This window comes from Daktulosphaira vitifoliae, unplaced genomic scaffold, assembly GCF_025091365.1.
Source record: "Daktulosphaira vitifoliae isolate Bord-2020 unplaced genomic scaffold, ASM2509136v1 Scaffold_3, whole genome shotgun sequence".
NCBI lineage: Eukaryota > Metazoa > Arthropoda > Insecta > Hemiptera > Phylloxeridae > Daktulosphaira > Daktulosphaira vitifoliae.
Genome location: NW_026099574.1, coordinates 5,186,387 through 5,205,726, shown reverse-complemented (window position 1 = coordinate 5,205,726; position 19,340 = coordinate 5,186,387). Strand labels below are relative to the sequence as shown.

Sequence of the window (19,340 nt, the reverse complement as noted above, 5' to 3'; positions counted from 1 at the left end):
CCTAGATATACACTAGCACAGCAAGAATTTTTTTATTTTGGCTGGAGGAGTATTTTCTTTCATGAATATTTGATCACTTTTTTCTCCCCAATGCTATTTTTTTTTATACTAGTAAAAAAAATTCACTTGAAATTTTTTTAGTAACCACTAAAAAGTTATACACAACTAAAAAATTCTCATTGATTCTGCTTTACTATATATTTTGAATAATAATAACTTTGGAACAATTATTTGTTGGAACTAGAATTTGTCAAAAAAGATAGTAATCCTGGAATAATCACAATATCTGAAATCTTAATAAAGTTTTCTTTTTTAATCAAATTATTAATTTAATAACCCAACCAATCTTAAAGATAATTTTTATAACTTAACGCAAATTTTAAGATTAATCATTTTTTTAGTCATAATTTTTTTATTAGATTAAATTGGGGAAAAATAATACTTTTGACCGCCCGGTGGCTGGAGGCTATTAAGGGACAACATTCTCCCGGTTTCGATAACAACAATATCAAGTTATTTGTGTACGACGAAATAATTTAATGTTGGTTTCAAAAAGGTTTGTGTATTTCGTTTCAAAAATTGTTTAAAATGCAAAGCACAAAACTTCCTATGTTATCGACTCGTAATTTTTTGTCACACGACAGAAACACATCCTTTTGTATACAATTTATATAAATCTTAAAAATCCATGTTTGTTAAAAATAATAATTTTGGATATAAGTTACGTAATTAATTTTATAAGTTAGTATAAATATATGTATAAGATGTTTTGTGACGTACTCTAACAGAATAAAAAAAACGGTACTTCTGCCACCAAACTTTTATTATCAGCGACGGGGCTTCCGATTGATAAGTTTTTATCAAAAGGTTATAACTTGAATTCTTTTATCTGAATTATATTTTATGTTTATTTCATTTAAAATACGTAAATACGTAAAAAAGTGCGTATCTCTACACAAGTTGATAGTTATCTTTGTTTTGTTTTGTCATTTGTCAGAATAGTAAATTGTAATTTCAATTATTGATTATATAATAAAAAAAAACTAAATAATTAAATAGTTTATTGCAATGTTTTAAAATTGTGATATCTTATAATATTTGAATAATGAATGGTCAAGAGGAAACTATTACTATCTTAGATTTGCCTACAGAGCTCGTCATATATTTGTGTTGTAGTAAAGATATATCTGTTGAAGATATTAACAATTTAGCACTTGCACTTCCAAATTTTAATAATATTTTATTTGATGAACAAAACACCAAAATGTGGAAAATAAAATATTTTCAAAGGTATTAGTTTTAACAAAAATTTATTTTTGCATTAGTGTCATTATCTACTTTTATAATGAAAATTGATAGGTATGGAACTATAGATCTAAATGAAATTAATATTGTAATCGATGAACAAAATAGTTGGAAAAGTGAACTTTCTCTTCGTTTGAACTTGGAACAAAAAATTCCTTTAGAAATTTCAATTATGCCATGTAAATTCATGAGGTACAAAAATGTACCATTTCATTTGTACCCTATGAATGAAACTTTACATTCTACTAACCAAGCTCATTGTTACTATGTTGTATCAGCTATATCTAAATATTACAAACAACTACAAAATAGTAAATAGTAAGCTATTTTCTTTATTATTATTATTATTATTATTATTTTTTAAGACATGAATATTATTAAAGGTGTTTTTTTTATTTCATATGTAAGTTAAATTAAAATTGTTTAACATGTTGATAATTATTAAATATTCTATTTATTTTGAATAGACTATTATATTTATATAATAGAAGTCACTTAATTTTTATTAATGTTAAAATTGTTTAAAGTAAATTGGAATTGTTTTAAAAAATAATTATTTATTAATTTAATATCACCCATGACAAATAAATAGTATGAATCTTAAAAAAAAGTCTGGAGAAAAAATTACGAGTATTAAAAACTTTAGAAATAATGATCGGACAAATTCGTTAATAAGAAAAAATTATCATTTTTACATAATTATGTTAATACCTTAATATCTTATATGTAAACTAAGTATTATTAAAAGAAAAGACAATAATTTAAAATATATCTTATAGTTTTTATATTTGATACACTGTTCACCATCCTTAAATCATACTAACTATCTTATGTTATTTACAACAAATTCTTGTTAAATTTTATGGACTAATACTCAAGATGTTGGGTGGTTTTAATCAATTAACTTAGAAAATCAGATACATATTTTGTTAATGTCACCTATTTTTTCATTAATTTGTGATGCACAGCATACTTATAGCTATTGTACATCATTTTTGTCTCTCTTTTAGATAAAACAAACTCAACAGTTTTAGTTGATAGTTGTCGTGATAAGATATTGTTGTCAGGGTTGGTTTTTTTTTTGCTGGTTACTCTAAATTTTTAAAAATATTTTTTGGGTTATTCTATTCTGGAACATTTTAATAGTAAGCATTTTTTTTTCTAGATGTTTTTTTCATTTACCAAATCATAGATCAATTTTATGTTGTAAAAATTATGTAATTAATTGTTCTCTTAATGTATGTTATCTTTTTGTTATGAATTTATAAAATTAAATTTTTTTTAGCTATAATGAAAACAAATTTAAATCTAGTGTTATTAAGTTAATTATTAATTACAAAATTATACTTTTTATACTATTATTTATTTTATCATTTTGTGAATAATCAGTTAGATATGACAACCATCAATGCAATGGAAGTTTAAACCTTTTTTTTTTTTTTTTAAAGTAATGAGTAATAAAGTCTTTTGCTAAAAATGTAGGAAAAATTTTATTCTAAATACATATAAATGCATATTTATCTCATGTACCAATTAGGCATGCTACGGCTCTGTAATTATATAACATACAGTCAAAAAATAATTGAAATATTTTAAAACTCATATTTTTATTTATATTTACTATTTAATATTTTGATTTTTATATTGATATTTCATGTAGTTGCAATGATAAGTTTGATGAATTATATATGGCACATCATTTTTTAATATACTCCAGTCAAGTTTTTTTTGGATATAAATTAAAAGAATTTTTACAATTACCTCAATTATTACAGACTATTGAAAAAGGGTTTTATTTATTGGGGCGATGGTGGAGTCCCACAATCGATACTGTATACCAAGAAATAAGTAATGTTCTTCATTATACATAGATAATACTTTTATAAATGTGTTTGTTTAATTTATATTTGGTTCTTTTTAATATTTAGACAATTACCTAAACAATATAGCTCATTTAGTTTGTAATTTAATTCAATCAACTAGTCCAAATCATCCATTATTACAACAGGAAAATTATAGAAGTCAAGTAATTAAACGAGGAAAATTTAATTTGGAACATGATTTATTTGATGAAATCAATACTATTATTATACATGATGGCATTAAACAAATTATGTTTGAAGATTCTCAACTAGTTTGTTATTGTAATCATGACATCAATTGTTTTATATTACAAAAAGTTTGTGCAATAAACTCTATAATTTTATTTATTAATTTACTACAATTTTGTTCTTTTTTTAGGTTATTGAAAGAAATAAAGGATCAGTCTTTCTTTTATGTGTTATTTATGAGTCAATAGCTAGACGACTAGGTGTAAAAGTCAGACTAACTGCTACATCAGTTCATAACTTTGTATCATGGTCATCATCATGGCCTGATCACAAAGTCAATAACCCAACTTGTTATTTAATAGACATAGCTGGTGGTGGTGCCATGCGAAAAGCAACCGTTTGTCCAGTATCAAGGAAACTACCAGAACATTTTAATGGCAATTCTGTAACTGATGTAAGTTATTACCAAAATTCTTATTAAACCTTACATATTGCTAAGATAATTTAATCAATAAAATTTAAAAAAAATGATCTAGCTACATTTTTTTTCATTTATGAGTTAAAATATAACTTATATAAACAATATATTTAAGTACTTAAGACTTAGGTTAGGTCATAATCTTCTTCCTTACCATGCATTCCATCTTTCCTGAAATTCAGTTTCCTTCTGTCCCCTACATGATAGTGAAGCTCTATGCAATTTTTCTCATCTTCTCTTTGATTGTCCTGCCCTAATTAACAGCAGAAGTAAACTATTTAGCGTCTTAACCTCCCACAATATTAATCCCCCTTCCATAGCTAATACTCTTAATTCCCGTTCTTCCATTATATCTTTCTTGAGGAGTTCCGGCTTTGTCATTTAATCTCTAATTATTTTATTATTATTATTTTGTAGTTTTTTTTTTCTCTTCCTTTCTTTCAATTAAAAATTTTAATTTAATAATATTTCAGTTTATCATTAAAGGCTCTGTTAACAATAATTTTAAATAATGTTTGATTTTTTTTTAATTTTGAGTATACTAACAATTATTGCCGCATTTGTTGTACCGTTATAACATAGTATTATGACTGTTATACTTTTTAATTTTACTTATAATTGTTGAGCTAATTATTATTTTAATAAAGGCTATTAAAATATATATATATATATATTTTCAAGTATACTTATATATGCTTAAACCATCAAATGAAACTGGAATTTTAAAAAATCAATTATATTACACACGAAAATATTGGGAAAAAATAAAAAATTCAACTTAAGTAATTTGTGTTACTATTAACAATTTAAAAAAAAGGTAAAAAATTATAGTAATTTATTATTTTTAAAACTTTAAATTTAAAACTTGTTTTTTAAATTGAATAAAAATTAATTTTCTATATTTTATGTATTACATTTGTTTATTAGAATTGTTAGGTAGTTGGATAAATAAATTTTCAAAAGTATTTCAAACATAAATAATTAATTACACATTTTATTTTAATTGCATCAATTATATTTTTAATACAGTTATACTAGGCTATGTAGGTTTTTCTGTCCTCTATGGCACAAGAAATAGCTTTAAAGGGGACATTAAAAGTAATGTGAGTGATAACAATGACTAAATAAATAATATACAAACTGTAATTTACTAAAATACAAAAAAAAATATACTTTATAAAACTCAATTGAGATAAAAGAAGGAAATAAATCAAAGAATATAATATATTCATTGATATACAGGGTGATCGAAATCTGGTAAGACACTTATTTTCTCAGAAATTATAGAGAATTTAAAATTTTTGCCAAAAGAAATATTATTAAGTTTATAAAACTCTACAATAATATGAAGTTAAATAAATTTTTTTTCATCCCTTCAGGAATAAAAATGTTTATTTATAATTTTTTTAAATGGGAACCAATATTTTTGATTTGATAATATGATAGAAAAAAAAATTTCAAACAATTTTGTTCTTATAATTTTTTTTTATCCAAACAACCGTTTACGTTTTATAATTGTTTAAAGATTTTGACTTCCAGAAAAAATATTGTTATTTATTACGTTTAATTTGGCCTAAAATCACTTAACTTTAACAAGCTGTAACGGACGAACGGTTAATCGGATAAAAAAAATAATAAGAACAAAATTGTTTGTAATTTTTATTTCTATCATATTATAAAGTTAAAAATAAGGGTTCCCATTTAAGAAAATTATAAATAAGGGTTTTTATCCTTTCAAGGAGGAAAAAATAATGGTTTGACTACATATTATTGTAGAGTTATTTGAACTTGATATTTTTTCTCTATAATAAAATTTAAAATTCTCAATATTTTCTGAGAAAATGAGTGTCTGTCTTACCAGATTTCAATCACCCTGTATATAATTATACATATTATGTGTATTTTATATGTAGCACACAATATACAGAGTGATTAGTTTATCATAAACCACTCGATTGCTCGCAAAATAAATACAATATTGAAAAAAACATTTTAATTTCTTTTAATTACATGTCAATATGCACAACCAATAAGGCAATAAATCACTATCTCACTTTTCAGGATATCAAAAATAAAAATTACTTTCTGGTTACACACTTTATGTTTATCAATTTTCTTAATAGGTTAATTCTGATTCAATCCAAATTGTTGATATTTTGATGAAAGTTATTATAAGAAGACTAAAACCTACATTCAAATACCTCTATGAATTTTTTTGATTTACTACCTTATTAGTTGTGCATAGCAATATATTTCTTAATTTATTAGCTATTAATTTTACTTTTTAGAATCATCCCTTACAGGAATGTTAACTTTATTTTTTTTTAATGGAAACATACATATTTAACTAGCTTATAAAATAGAAAATGATTTAATTAAAAAATATCTGGTCGATAACAACTTTTGGTCAAGTATTTCAGAAGTTACTAACAATTTAAAGTAATGATTGGAGGTGAGAAGTGAGTGCTTCTATTTTTATCATTAATCATTTCCCAGTCATACTCTTCATCTCCCCTAGATATAAAAATGATCATATATACTGAAGTACTGTTCCAAAAGTTGTTATCGACCAGTTATTTTATATATCTGTATAATATATATACATTTTGTATATCTAAATATATATATGTAACCAATTTAAAAAATAAATATGACACCTCTTTAAGCTGTAAGTAATGATTCTAAAAAGTTATTATTCGCTGAAAAATCAAAAGATATATGTAAAATAGAAATTAAAATTTTTTTTCCAATATTGTATTTATTATGCGAGTATTCAAGTGGTTCACAATAAACCAATCACCCTGTAAATACCTACATATATTTTTTTTTAATATATAAAAATTATATTTTGAGTAAAAATTATTTTAATAATTGTTTGATTTTAATTTATATTCTGATAAAATTATCTTTTACAGCAATAATTTCAGTCCTACTAATAAATTCTTAATAAAAAAAATAGTTAACTTCTCAATAAAATTTTTCTTATAAATAAAGTTTGATTATTTATTTTGGATTACTTGTAGTAATTCTTGAAGACTTACTTGATTATAAAATGAAAATATTAGTTAATTTTTTTTTATGGCAAATATACTTTGTAGAAGTTTAAAAATACTTTTTACAACTGGCACACTCCAAGCTTTACCCAATAGTTTTTGACGATCATTTATAGATAAGTCTCCAACATCAGTGTAGTGTGCTGTAAATCCAAATATTTTTTCTAGTTCAGTAATATATAATCCCATGTTTTGACCATTTTGGTTGACTGGGTCTCTTGAATTACCTATGTATTATATAGAGTAAAAAATAAACAATTTAATAAAGTTAATTTTCATAAAATATTTCTCAAAGAAAATAATTTTATTTAAAAATATTTATGATTTAGTCTGCAAGAGAATTCTAAATTTTGAGTGTCTTCAAGACTTTTAGATCATAGGTTATTTCTTTTTACAAATTTTATTAAACCTGTAGATAGAGCATATAGAGTGATTCATGAAACTATTGAAAAGTACATTAAAACTGTCAAATACTCCTCATCACTTACATCCAGTAAGAAATTATCTGTGTTTTACTTTGACAATCAAATTCATTTGGAATATACTTTTAAAATTTATTAAAAAGATTTAAATAACTATATAACAAGTTGTAAAATGATTCTGTATTGATTATCTGTGACACTGTGTACCTTCATAAAACTTTTTCAAACATTAAGTATAACCTCTCTATTAACATGATTAAGAACAGACAAGTATCAGAAAAAATATAATGACACCACTACCCACCTGCAGACCCTTGAAAATGGTGCAATCTAGACATCAATGGTACTCACATATATACATAATGAAACATATTTCAATGACAAAATTATACCTTTTGATAATAATCATTTTGCTGTTATTTTTGTTTTAAATAATTATAGCCTTAGACTATTTTTAAAACATATTAAAGCCAGTTTAGTTTTAGCATTTACAAAAATTATTAATAAAAATTTTAGGTCAAATACTTATTGTGTTACAAGTATTTTAATATATAGTGTGAGTATGTATTGAGGACAGATAATGTATTATAAATATACATTAGTATAAGTTGTTACCCTCCCTTGCACCTTCCCAAACAATATATTAAAATGCTTATAATTCAATAATTGTTCTTCCTAAAATTGTTATTGACCAATTGAAATGTTTTGTAAATAAAATTTTAAAAAATAATATTTTGACATTTTCAAAAATTACTTTATATTTTTTTTATTATTAAAAATAAATAATAAAAAATATGCTTTTAATATAATCTAAATATGCAAAAGTTGTTTAAAAAAAAATTACAGTGAATTGTTTTTTAGATAAGAAAATTATAAGAGTTTGTTTCACTTTGTATATTTCATTTTTTTATCATTTTATTGATCTAAAAAAGTTTTATTCAATTAAATTCTTAATAAGATTCTATCAATCTTACCATCTTGTAAACAATTCCTCTTGGTTGTAATTGTACCTATTTTATTTACATTTGCTTTTCGTCCCAAATTTTTATCTAAATATTCATCTAAAACTGGTCCATAATTGTCATCTGTTGAATGAGTACACTGAAGACTTTCAATATTTGGTATATTAGACCAAAAAAATCGTCGTCTGCGTTGTGGTGTTAAACTAAATGAGTCTAAGACATATGGATCACATTCTAAAAATCTATAAATTTTGTTAACATAAACATAACTATTGGAAGTTTATACAAATACTATTTGATTAACTTTACTGTGAGATGATGTTTTTGTGCTTTAATTCCATATTGGCAACATTTTCATACATCCAATAAAATGTAGAATTCTCTTTGATTTGTTTTTTTTTCAACAAATTCCATATTCGATAATATTCAAAAAATAGCACTCCTGTACCTGTTGCATCTAATAATTTAAAATACCTTATCAAATTATCTTTTTGAGTAATATTTGTTTATTATTCAGACAATTATTACCATATAAACCTTTTTTACGGTGATTTACACATGACAGATCCGAGCACGGAGATCCTCCCATTAGTAAATTTATTGGTCCTATTTTATCCAAAGTCATTTCATCAATATCTACAACTGATCCTAGTTGATTTATTTCACTGCCAAAATGTGACCAAGTCAATAATAATGCATTAGAATCAATTTCACTGGCATAAAATACTTCTACATCAAAATCTAGTTGTTTTAAAGCATAATATCCTTAAAATAAAATGAAACTATTTAAAAAACTTTACTTTTTATTTTAAACCAATTTTAGTATTACTGTCATAGTAATACTAAAATTGATAATGATTATCATTATTATTTTCTCTTTTGTTAAAAAACTTAAATCATTCAAAAATTTAATCAACTGTTATTAATTTTAGAATATTATTATTTTAGTGCATTTCAATATATTTAAACTTAACTTATTTTATAGAATTATAAATTATCACTTTTCATACCAGTGCCAATGCCATCAAAAAGAGATAGTACTCTTAGCCGTGGAAGATTTTTTTTTGAATTAGATTCTTCTTTACTTTGTAATTTTAAAACCTAAATTTATTATAATATATTTTTAAACAATTTCAATCGAATTTTAATAAAACAATAATTTTGGGATGCCATTACAATAAAACATAATACTCGGCCAAAACGGCATGGTTTTATATAACTTATACATTTATAAAACTAAGCTATCACAAATTTCTAATGACTATAAAAATGCATGTTTTATAGTTTAAACAATAATTTCTGAATAGTTTTAATAACAAACCTTAGATTTATAACAATCTTGTAATGTTCTTTTATCACTCATTTTGATATTTCTAGTATATTTATTTATAAAATATTTACTCTTACTAATTTTTTGATTGGTTAAAAAAAACTACTATAGTATAGTTATAAACTATAGTTATTTAAATTTTTTTAGTTAAACCCTAATACATATTATATATTATAATAAAAAATAAAATCTATTTATAGAAAAAAAAATACAATTTCAATACTTAGATAAGTAATTATCAGATTACAAGTTTTTGACAGTATTGATAATCTTCCACTTTCCCAGATTGTTGTTTACTATTTTTAAAGTACTAGTCTTTAGTTATTGTATATTATCAATTTAATAATGATAATGATCTGTCTACAATATAATAAAAAAAAAAAAAACAAATATGTTCATAGAAATTACATAAGTTCCTTTTTTTATTAAATACAAATTAATATTAATCATAGTAATGTTTAAAAGAAAAATTTGTAGCCCTATTAACTATCTATATGCAATTATTGAAAATCTGTAATTGTATATAAAACAAAGTAGACGCGAATACAAGGATGATATAGAAACATTGACACACCGGATTATAATAATTTTTTAAAAATAAAATCTTTTTTTAATAAATAACTCATAATGCTGCAAATAGTGAAATTCTTCTCCTGTAAAATTTCATCTCGCCTGTATATAGACTAACTTTTTAAAACAAAATTTAAATGTTCTTCAAAAGATTACTTAATGTCATTTTGATGAGAATTATTAAAAAATTATTGACTTATGGATTTATGTTGCTAGTATACTTTTTTCAGCTCTTTTGGACATTTAGTAAATCAATTGAACAACTCACTGTTGAAAATATGACAACATATAAAAATGTTTTGGATTTTCAAAAATTATTGAAACCAGATGATGCAGAAGTTGAGTTTAAATGCCAAAAATTTCATCAATATTATGATTTTTGCAGGTGCCCATTAATTAGAGATTTGTCAAATCCAACTGTAAGTGGATATTAATATAATTTGAAAAATAAACATTGTAATCATTAATAATTAATTGATAATCCATTTTAATTAGTTCAATTTTTTAGGCCCCAAGACATATTGATGAGAAAAATATTTTATATGCAGATGTTAGTAATTAACATTTATTTAATATTAATTTTTTTTTGTATTTAATTTATAAAAAAAAATTTCTAGAATGAAGAAATTTTTCCATCAGTACCAAAAAAACGTGGCACTGCTAATGACCCTAAGTATGCTGTTGGTATGATGATTGACACTGTTGCTTTAGGAAATACTAATGGGACAAATATAGTGACTAAATGTGGAGTAATAGTGGGTTGGACAATTGTGTCAAATACAAGTTCCCTTCCTAATCCAACCGTTTACCATGTACTTATTAAATCCGACCATTACCTTAATGCAGAAAAATACCAAAATCCAGTAATAAAACCTGTATGGGAAGGACGATGTGGTATATATAATAATTATTTAATTATATTTAGTACTTAATTTAATAAATATTTATAATATATTTTCTTTTTATATAACTTTTTTGTTTTTATGTAAATATGTTGGTAATTCACTATAATGAAATACTTTTTCAAGAAGTGATGGGGAAATTACTTTTTTTAAGTTATTTAAAGGGAATTATACACAAAAAATAATGCTAACAACTTTATGAATACAACCTATTGGAAATAAAAAAAATTATTATTCAATTAGTTTTAATATAATATTGATATATACCCCAAGTTTATGCTATAGAAGTAGGAACAGTAACAAGTCACTTTTCACTTAAAGTAACTTCAATTTATTAAATAAGTCACTAATTTACTCACTTTTGAATATTTTCTCTTTAAAGTATATCCAGTGATGTAAAGTATACAAAATTATATTATAAAATACAATAACATATAAGCAGTATTTTATAAAAACAATTATGTATTAGATAAGAAAAAAATTAACTGGGGGATTTAGATATGATTGAACTATTATTTTACAATTTAAAAGTTACAAATGTTAATACTACAAAAGAAAGTTAATGTTTACATTTTTGTAGTTTTTATTTTAACATTTTTAATTTTAAAGTCATAAATACATAATTAATTGCAAAATGTAGTCAAATCTAACAACCCAAAAATCAAATAGCTTAAAAATTACACTTTACTACAGAAAATAATTAATATTCTAGACATCTTTCCTAGAAAATTTGCAAAAGTGGACTTATTATCATAAAAATTGTTGTTTAAATGTGTAATTAAATCAGTGACGATGCCAGTATTTTTTTTTTTAAACGGAATTGTCATATTTGAAAAAAATTAAAACAAACCTATATTTTGGTCCTAAATTGTATTTATTATACTATTTGTATTAGATCTATTCTTATGTTATGTCATTATAAATGTTAATTAAATTTAAAAGTGGTAAATTATTTTATTTAGTTTTTGGATAATAAAAAATTAAGTTTAACTTAATTTTAGAAGTTTTTCAATTTTCCAAAAATATTTTCCAATTTAAATGAATGTAAGATATTGTGTGTGTAACAATTGAGTTTTATAATAGTCAAATCTAATTTCAAATATTCACCTTTAAAGTAAAACGAAAGTTTTAATTTTTTCTTGTCTATTTTAATTTTGTACGTTTTGTTTGTTAATTGATTTGATTAATTAAAATTATAAACAATTGCACTTGTTTTTTTATTATGTATAAAACTTGTTTAATTTCTTAATATGCTATATTAAATTTGAATTGTTAATGATAAAAAAAAATATTTTCTTACAGAAAAACTGCAAAGACAACTGAATCCTTATGATCATAATTTTAAAAATATTGGCAAATTTTTCAAATATTACAGTCATGAACTCAATGCTTTTGTCCCAATTCAAGCTTTAGCAAATCTTTATCCAGATGATCATAATTATACTCTCAATCAAATGAATAACAAAAAATAATTAATCTAAACTTAATTATGTTCCTATGAATTGATTTTAATTTAAAAAAATTCACATTTACTTGTATTTTATTATATGTATATATCATTGTTCACATAGTATACATATAAAATATAATAAATAAATATTTTTTGCATTCCTTGTAATTTTATTTATATAATGTTACTATTTAAATTTCCTTACAGCATACAATAACAAATCACTTAAAAATATATAATTTACAATTTCATCAGTTTAAAACAATATCAATAGTTTTATATCTCTCTGATCACATTGTATTAATGTAAAAAAAACTAGTTTTTATCTTAAATTATCTATTATACTAACATTAATGCCTAATATATCAATGCAATTTCAATCAAAAACAGATTTTTTTTTATTAAGAGCTTAGTTTTAATGAAAAATAATTTAGAATAGTGAATTAATATACTGATTTTACTTTTTAGAGTTTAGATGATAATGTACAAATTTTATGATACAAAAATAATAATATAAAGTGTAAAATGTTCACTTCTATCCCACTATTTCTTTGTAATAGATTAGGGAATAGTTTATAAACTACAATATCCCTAAAAAAATGTTAGTGTAACTAAACTCCTTTCACTTTAATGTAATAATCTCACTTTAAAATAATAAACTGGATAGTAAAAACAGTTTTCATAATCTATGTACAAGAAAAACAAGTTGATAAATATAATAAATATAAATAATATATATATATATATATTTTTGAAAATGTATAAAATTAGTCTACCCTGTTGTAATTTAGAAAATTTTTAAGTGAAACTGGTATTGGCAGTTCATTAATTTTTTCTTTTAAAAGTTTGCTCCATTCATTTTCTTTACTTTCACTAACAAATTTATACATAATTGTTTCTACTTTAGATTCTCTACCAGCTTCACTATCATTACTATCATAACAACAGCTACAATCATGTTCTACTTCTGATTCTTCACCTTCATTGTCTATAGATGAAAACCAACTTACTTCAGAATCTTCATGATTAAATGTGGCAGATTTAGGTGATGTTTCACCTGTTGACATAGTTTCCCACATGTCACTATTATTATGTGAAGAGGAAGATGTTGATGGTTCAATTGAACCACTTAAATTTGATTCGTTCATTTTTAATCTTTTGGAGTTATTGGTTTCTGTTTGAGCTTTAATTTTATCAGAAAATTCAGTATCTGGAGACTTTCTTTTGGTAGAATCATCGGATTGTTGTTCAGGAATTTCCAATAAACTTTCATTTTCATTTATAACAAAACTTCTTTCTTCCTCACCACTTTCATCGTAATCTTCCGAAAATTCAATATTTTCAGAAACTTCCTCATCTGAATCAGACACACTATCTGTCACGGTATCAAAATCAACTAGTCCATCTATAATATTATGAAGACTAACTATTCCTACTTCACTGCCAAAACGTAAATTGACAAATTGTGATACTGGGTCAATATAAATGTCTTCATTAAGATCTGGAGGTAAATCTTCATTTTTTACAGTGCACTTTGTACGTATGGGTAAACTGGGACACAAATTATTTAAATTTTCACGTATTAATGAACGAATGTTAAATCTACACAGTTCTTGCAAAGTAATTGGTTCAACTGAAGCTATTAAAAAAAAAATAAAAATTTTAATTCATTAATTATAAGGCATTTTTTTATAAGATTTAAAAGTGTTATAAACAACTCAAATTATTTATCAAGGATATCATTACAAAATATTAGTTTCAAAAATACTTTCACTTGTTAAAATTAATTTTGTTATATTATTAAGCAGTCATACTTCTTCTTCTTCGCCTTAATCCCAACTACTTGGGATCGGCCAATTAAGCAGTCATACTAAAGCAAAAAATATTGGGGGTGAAAAAATTATTTTTACTGACTGAATAGTTTTTTTTTTTTTTTTATTGTGTGATCTTTTTCCAGAAACCATATATTGAGGGATTCTTTTAATACTAGCCACTTGATTTCTCTTAAAATTATAAGTATGTTAAGTATTATGTTAACTAGTTAAATATATAAATTGCCATATGAAAAAATAAAGTATATTATACCCTTACATAATAAAAGGAATGAATTTAAATTATACTTAATAATTAATAAAAAAAGAAATATATGAAAATAAAAAAAAATAATTTTCTTAACATAATTATTATTTTAAGAAAAATTGAGTGGATATTAATATAATCACCCTGTATATTGAAAAATGGCTAAATAAAAATATTTAAAATCAAATAGTGTGGGATGCTATTTCACCCCATGAAACCGTCCTAATAACAAGAAACATGATGACTTTAATTAAAATAATTGATTATAAAAATTAGTAGTAATACTTACTGATTTTGTATGGAACAGGGTTTTGGAAAGAAAGTGGACCAAGGAATGAGTAGTAGAGATGTGAACGCTTAGTTGGATGAAAGAAGATAAGATAAGGAATAAATATGTACATTGATCATAGATAAGATATGAAAAAATAGACTTAGATCATATTATGAAGAGAGAAAAATTGAAAGCAACAGATACGGTTATAAATATTAATGTTAACAGGAGAAAGGGAAAAGATGAAAAATTATAAAAATTTATAATTATCACTTACGGAATTCAGTTGTATGAAAACTACATTTTTCTGGTACAATAAGATCTGTAAATGAGACTTCCAAAATTCTAGAAGATTCCCAAGAATGTTCTTCAATTCTAGTTATTTTCATAAGATAACCTTCTAAAGGCATAACTATAATACCACCAATCTAAAGAAAAAATTATTTATGTAATGATCTCAATAAACTTACAAAATCATAAATACTATTTAATGAGAGAAAGTATTATTACATTTATAAGTGATTTCATAAACTCTGACTCCTCTGGTGGAACACCTGCTCCACAATAAACTCTATCATAAAAGCCGATTGGCAACAATTCACAAGCATTTCCTTAAAAAAAAAGGAAATTTTTGATATTCTTTGAAGTTTTAAGACATCACTAGTGTTTTTATATATACCTTGTACAAAAATTGGTTCACAGAAGTCATAAAAGTCAATCGCTGCTGCCTTTAATTTAAATTCTTCTAATTTTTTGTAAGCAGAATCTATAAGTGACTGATGAATTTCAATTCCATGATTGACACCATTAGAACCTAAATAATTTTTTCTTTTGTAAAAATTCTAACAACATGCTTTTGAATAATGAAATAATATTTTTATATTACCCAATAATAAACCCGCTACAGTACTCAAGTAACCAATTCCAGAACCAATATTCAAAAACTTATTTCCTGATTTCAATCCAAGACATTCCATAACCTTGGCATAGATACAAGGTGATGATAAATGAATTTGTTCATACTGCCATGCTGAGTCTGTGTAGGCATTCAGTTTTTGTTCACTGGTATAATAAAATCCTCTGTCAACACTACGAAATACTCTTTCGACATCTATAGAACGTATATATTTTCTACCAATCAACATATTTATTAAATCATCATTACTGCGTGATAAACTCAAATTTTGACCCATATTTATATTTTTCTAGCAATCACTAACATAGATACCTGTGTAAAAAAATAAAACTACATTGGTCAAATAATTACACTCATTTTTATACTTTTATTATTTTATTATACACTAAAATGTATCTTAATAATAATGGGTATAAGGGTTTCATTCCTTCAATTTGTAATCATCTTAATAAACAGTATAAAGGTCCAATGCAATAACTAGTTTTATCCAATTTTCAAAAAAACATGTTTTCATATTTTCTAATAGTCATTTTTTAAGCAGTTTAGTATAACAATCATTTTACTAAAAAAGCTAATATCATAAATATAGAGATATCTCTTGCACATTTCATATAAAAATAATTTAGTTTTGATATCTCCTGAAAAATTTCAAAACATGGAGATTCTGCAAAAATATAATATAAGCTACTTATTTTTAAAGACATTCTCAGTACAGTATCTCCATTTTATATTGTAAAAACATTCCTTAATTTTAGAGGAACATGATTCTTTTAACTTTCTCCACAAATAGACCCAAAGTAAATTAACACTTACAAAAATATGCAATCCAAAAGAAATCCCTTTTTTACTTAGTAAAAAGAATTTATACTTATTTCAATATTAGGAATACTATACTTGAAAGAACAAATTATTAGCAAGTAATATCATTGTTTTAATAGGAGAATAATTCTTATAAACTCTTATAAAAATTATTTACTTCATATAATTGACTAAATTCTTAAAAACAGTAGTCTAATAAAATATTGACTTAATAAACTATACATTATAAGGTTTTTTAACTAATATCCATATAATTTAAAAATTAAAGCAAAAAAAAGAACAATCTCAATTTACTAAAATTTATATAACTTTAATTTACTATACAATAAAATATCTTCTATTAAAAACTTAATTTTCTATTAATTCAATAAGGAATATATTTACCGAGTAAATAACTAATACTATTCTAATTAAATGAAGTGGAGAACGGACGCATAACATTTTTTTCTATAAAAGAAAGATATAGATGTGTAGTAAAAATTGAAAAACGTTGTTATATATTATCACATATTTACCTATCCATTGATAACACTATTTTTACTTTATTCTTTAAATAATTTGTGCTTAAATCACAGACTAAGTGAAAATGTATGATTATTTTCATGCTTGTATTCTACATATTATATTGTTTATGTAAATCGTTTATTTTTAAAACCAAGTTATAACAATTTTTTAATTTTTCAAAGAATAAGTAAATAAACGTCGATCATAATTCACTCTAGTTAATACTTATTTTTAAATAAAAAATATATACCAATAGGCAGTGACGGATCTTCAACATTTTTCTGTGGAGATTCTAAAAAATAAAATTTACTTAAATTACGTACAGAATCTTACTCTACATATTAAATAATGTAAAAATATCGGTGTCTGGGTGAGTTTCGGGAGATTCAACTACCCAAAAAATTTGACTACCCTACAGTTATAATTTATGGGTGACTATATTTTATGTGAACAAATAAATTTCATTAAAAAATATATTTGTAATATAATTATAGCCCTACCATTAGAATTTTATACTTAATGGACTCAAGCTGTCAATATATAATAATTGACCAGTATAACTATCTTTGATGGTCCTTCTTTTTTTTTTGCTTATTAAAGAATATTTTTAATCGATCGAAACGTCTTTAATCTAAAACAAGTAAAAAATATTTTGACCCGAAATTCAATCACAAACTTTGCATCTGTCGTGTTAACATGTTGGGTTAAGTTAATCCAGTAAATAATAAATATTATATTTACTATAAATTGTATATTTTGAGGTCTATTAACACAATAAAATAGACAAAATTGTTTGTAGAAATGTGCATGAGAATATCTATACTCTATTACACGCAAGCTTATGGACAAATTATAATCTCTTAGGGATAACCCCAAACTCTTTTCATGATATAATTAGATTTCCTAACGATTTAGATACTAGTAATATAAATAGTTTAGAAATATTAACAAATAACAATTTTGATACTGTCATACTTCCTGTAAAGTAAAAAATGTATACAATTATTTTGTTAAAAATTATATATTTAAAAAAAAAAATTAAATAATTTGATAAACTTTTTTTTTCGCTTCGCTCAGAATATGAGCTAAAAAACTATTTAAGACAGCGATACAATCAAGGAAGGGATTAAAGGTTATATCTTCTCCTCTTGAAATGACTACAATCCTTAAATTATATTGTAGGATAACCTTTTTATTTTTAAAAATACCCAACCTCAATAAATATTTTGGGGATGTAAGGTAAAAAGGAGCAATGCTCTGGTGTATGTAACTGTCATATACATTTTTTTGTACATTTTTATTCGTTTGAAAGGAGTAGTGAACATTTTTTTATGTATAAATATATGCTTAATAGTTTAAAGTAAATTAAAGGTCAGTTAATAAATGGATAAAATAAAATATCAAATGGATTAAAATTTCTCAAATTGATCATGCAAGATTTAATTAGAACGATATTGACTATACTAAAAAGTAATTTTTCTAGTTTATAACTAAAAATAACTTAGTGACATTATTCGAAGAAAGTCAACTTAGGCATTTTCCTCGAAATAATCTTAAAAAGTGTTTTTTGTCATTTATTATGAAAAGAAGATAGTAAAAGGGAATGAATTTAAGGCTTGGTAAAAATACTGAAAGTATCTTTTTGACAATAGAGTGGGAAATAATTATAACTATTATTATATATATTATATACTATTACTACATATGACTATTATTATGTTGTGATATTTTATATTTATATTTTTGTTCGTAGTTCTAAATCATAAAACTTGAAATGTCAACTTGTAATTTTTATGAAAACATTAAAAAACTTCAGTTTCTTAAACTACAAGAGTATATTATTCTTATTAATTTATTAGTGTTAATTGATAAATTTATACAAATACTCATTTTTATTATGAATAAAATAACATATTATTTATGACACTTGAATTGGTGTCAGTAATGTATATGAAAATGAAGTTCGTGATGAGGTATCCATCACGGACGCCCACAAGTAATTATTAACGACATAGGGACGTATTTATAGTTAATTCTTAAGAATAAGTTTTTTTTATGCTATTCTTAAACATACTTATTTAGATAACTTAAGTACAGCTTATCATAAAAATTAACTATAAATGACCTCAAGCTTATTATAAATTAACAGACTTGGAACAGAGTTTCTGACTATAATTATTAATATTTGTCCCTACTAATCTTCTTTAATTAACATAAACACAAATAGG

General features: G+C 23.4%; 3 protein-coding genes across 3 annotated transcripts; 1 reads left to right on the top strand and 2 right to left on the bottom strand.

Annotated features, from left to right (window-relative positions):
* Positions 1 to 937: 937 nt before the first annotated feature.
* LOC126901186 (uncharacterized) lies at positions 938 to 12,681 on the top strand. The gene is made up of 9 exons (XM_050677515.1): positions 938 to 1,290; positions 1,360 to 1,623; positions 2,966 to 3,153; positions 3,234 to 3,484; positions 3,547 to 3,810; positions 10,402 to 10,590; positions 10,680 to 10,721; positions 10,789 to 11,065; positions 12,376 to 12,681. Exons 1-9 carry the CDS (start codon positions 1,106 to 1,108, stop codon positions 12,543 to 12,545), a joined length of 1,830 nt encoding a protein of 609 aa, XP_050533472.1. The 5' UTR covers positions 938 to 1,105; the 3' UTR covers positions 12,546 to 12,681.
* LOC126901190 (DNA (cytosine-5)-methyltransferase 3C-like) lies at positions 6,195 to 9,760 on the bottom strand. The gene is made up of 6 exons (XM_050677520.1): positions 9,593 to 9,760; positions 9,282 to 9,372; positions 8,800 to 9,036; positions 8,581 to 8,728; positions 8,284 to 8,513; positions 6,195 to 7,114 (listed from the first exon to the last, which is right to left on the bottom strand). Exons 1-6 carry the CDS (start codon positions 9,632 to 9,634, stop codon positions 6,900 to 6,902), a joined length of 963 nt encoding a protein of 320 aa, XP_050533477.1. The 5' UTR covers positions 9,635 to 9,760; the 3' UTR covers positions 6,195 to 6,899.
* A 575-nt stretch (positions 12,682 to 13,256) lies between the features above and the next one.
* Positions 13,257 to 17,126, bottom strand: LOC126901187 (protein-L-isoaspartate O-methyltransferase domain-containing protein 1-like). The gene is made up of 6 exons (XM_050677516.1): positions 16,993 to 17,126; positions 15,760 to 16,101; positions 15,553 to 15,687; positions 15,384 to 15,484; positions 15,151 to 15,301; positions 13,257 to 14,162 (listed from the first exon to the last, which is right to left on the bottom strand). Exons 2-6 carry the CDS (start codon positions 16,064 to 16,066, stop codon positions 13,291 to 13,293), a joined length of 1,566 nt encoding a protein of 521 aa, XP_050533473.1. The 5' UTR covers positions 16,067 to 16,101; positions 16,993 to 17,126; the 3' UTR covers positions 13,257 to 13,290.
* Positions 17,127 to 19,340: the final 2,214 nt, after the last annotated feature.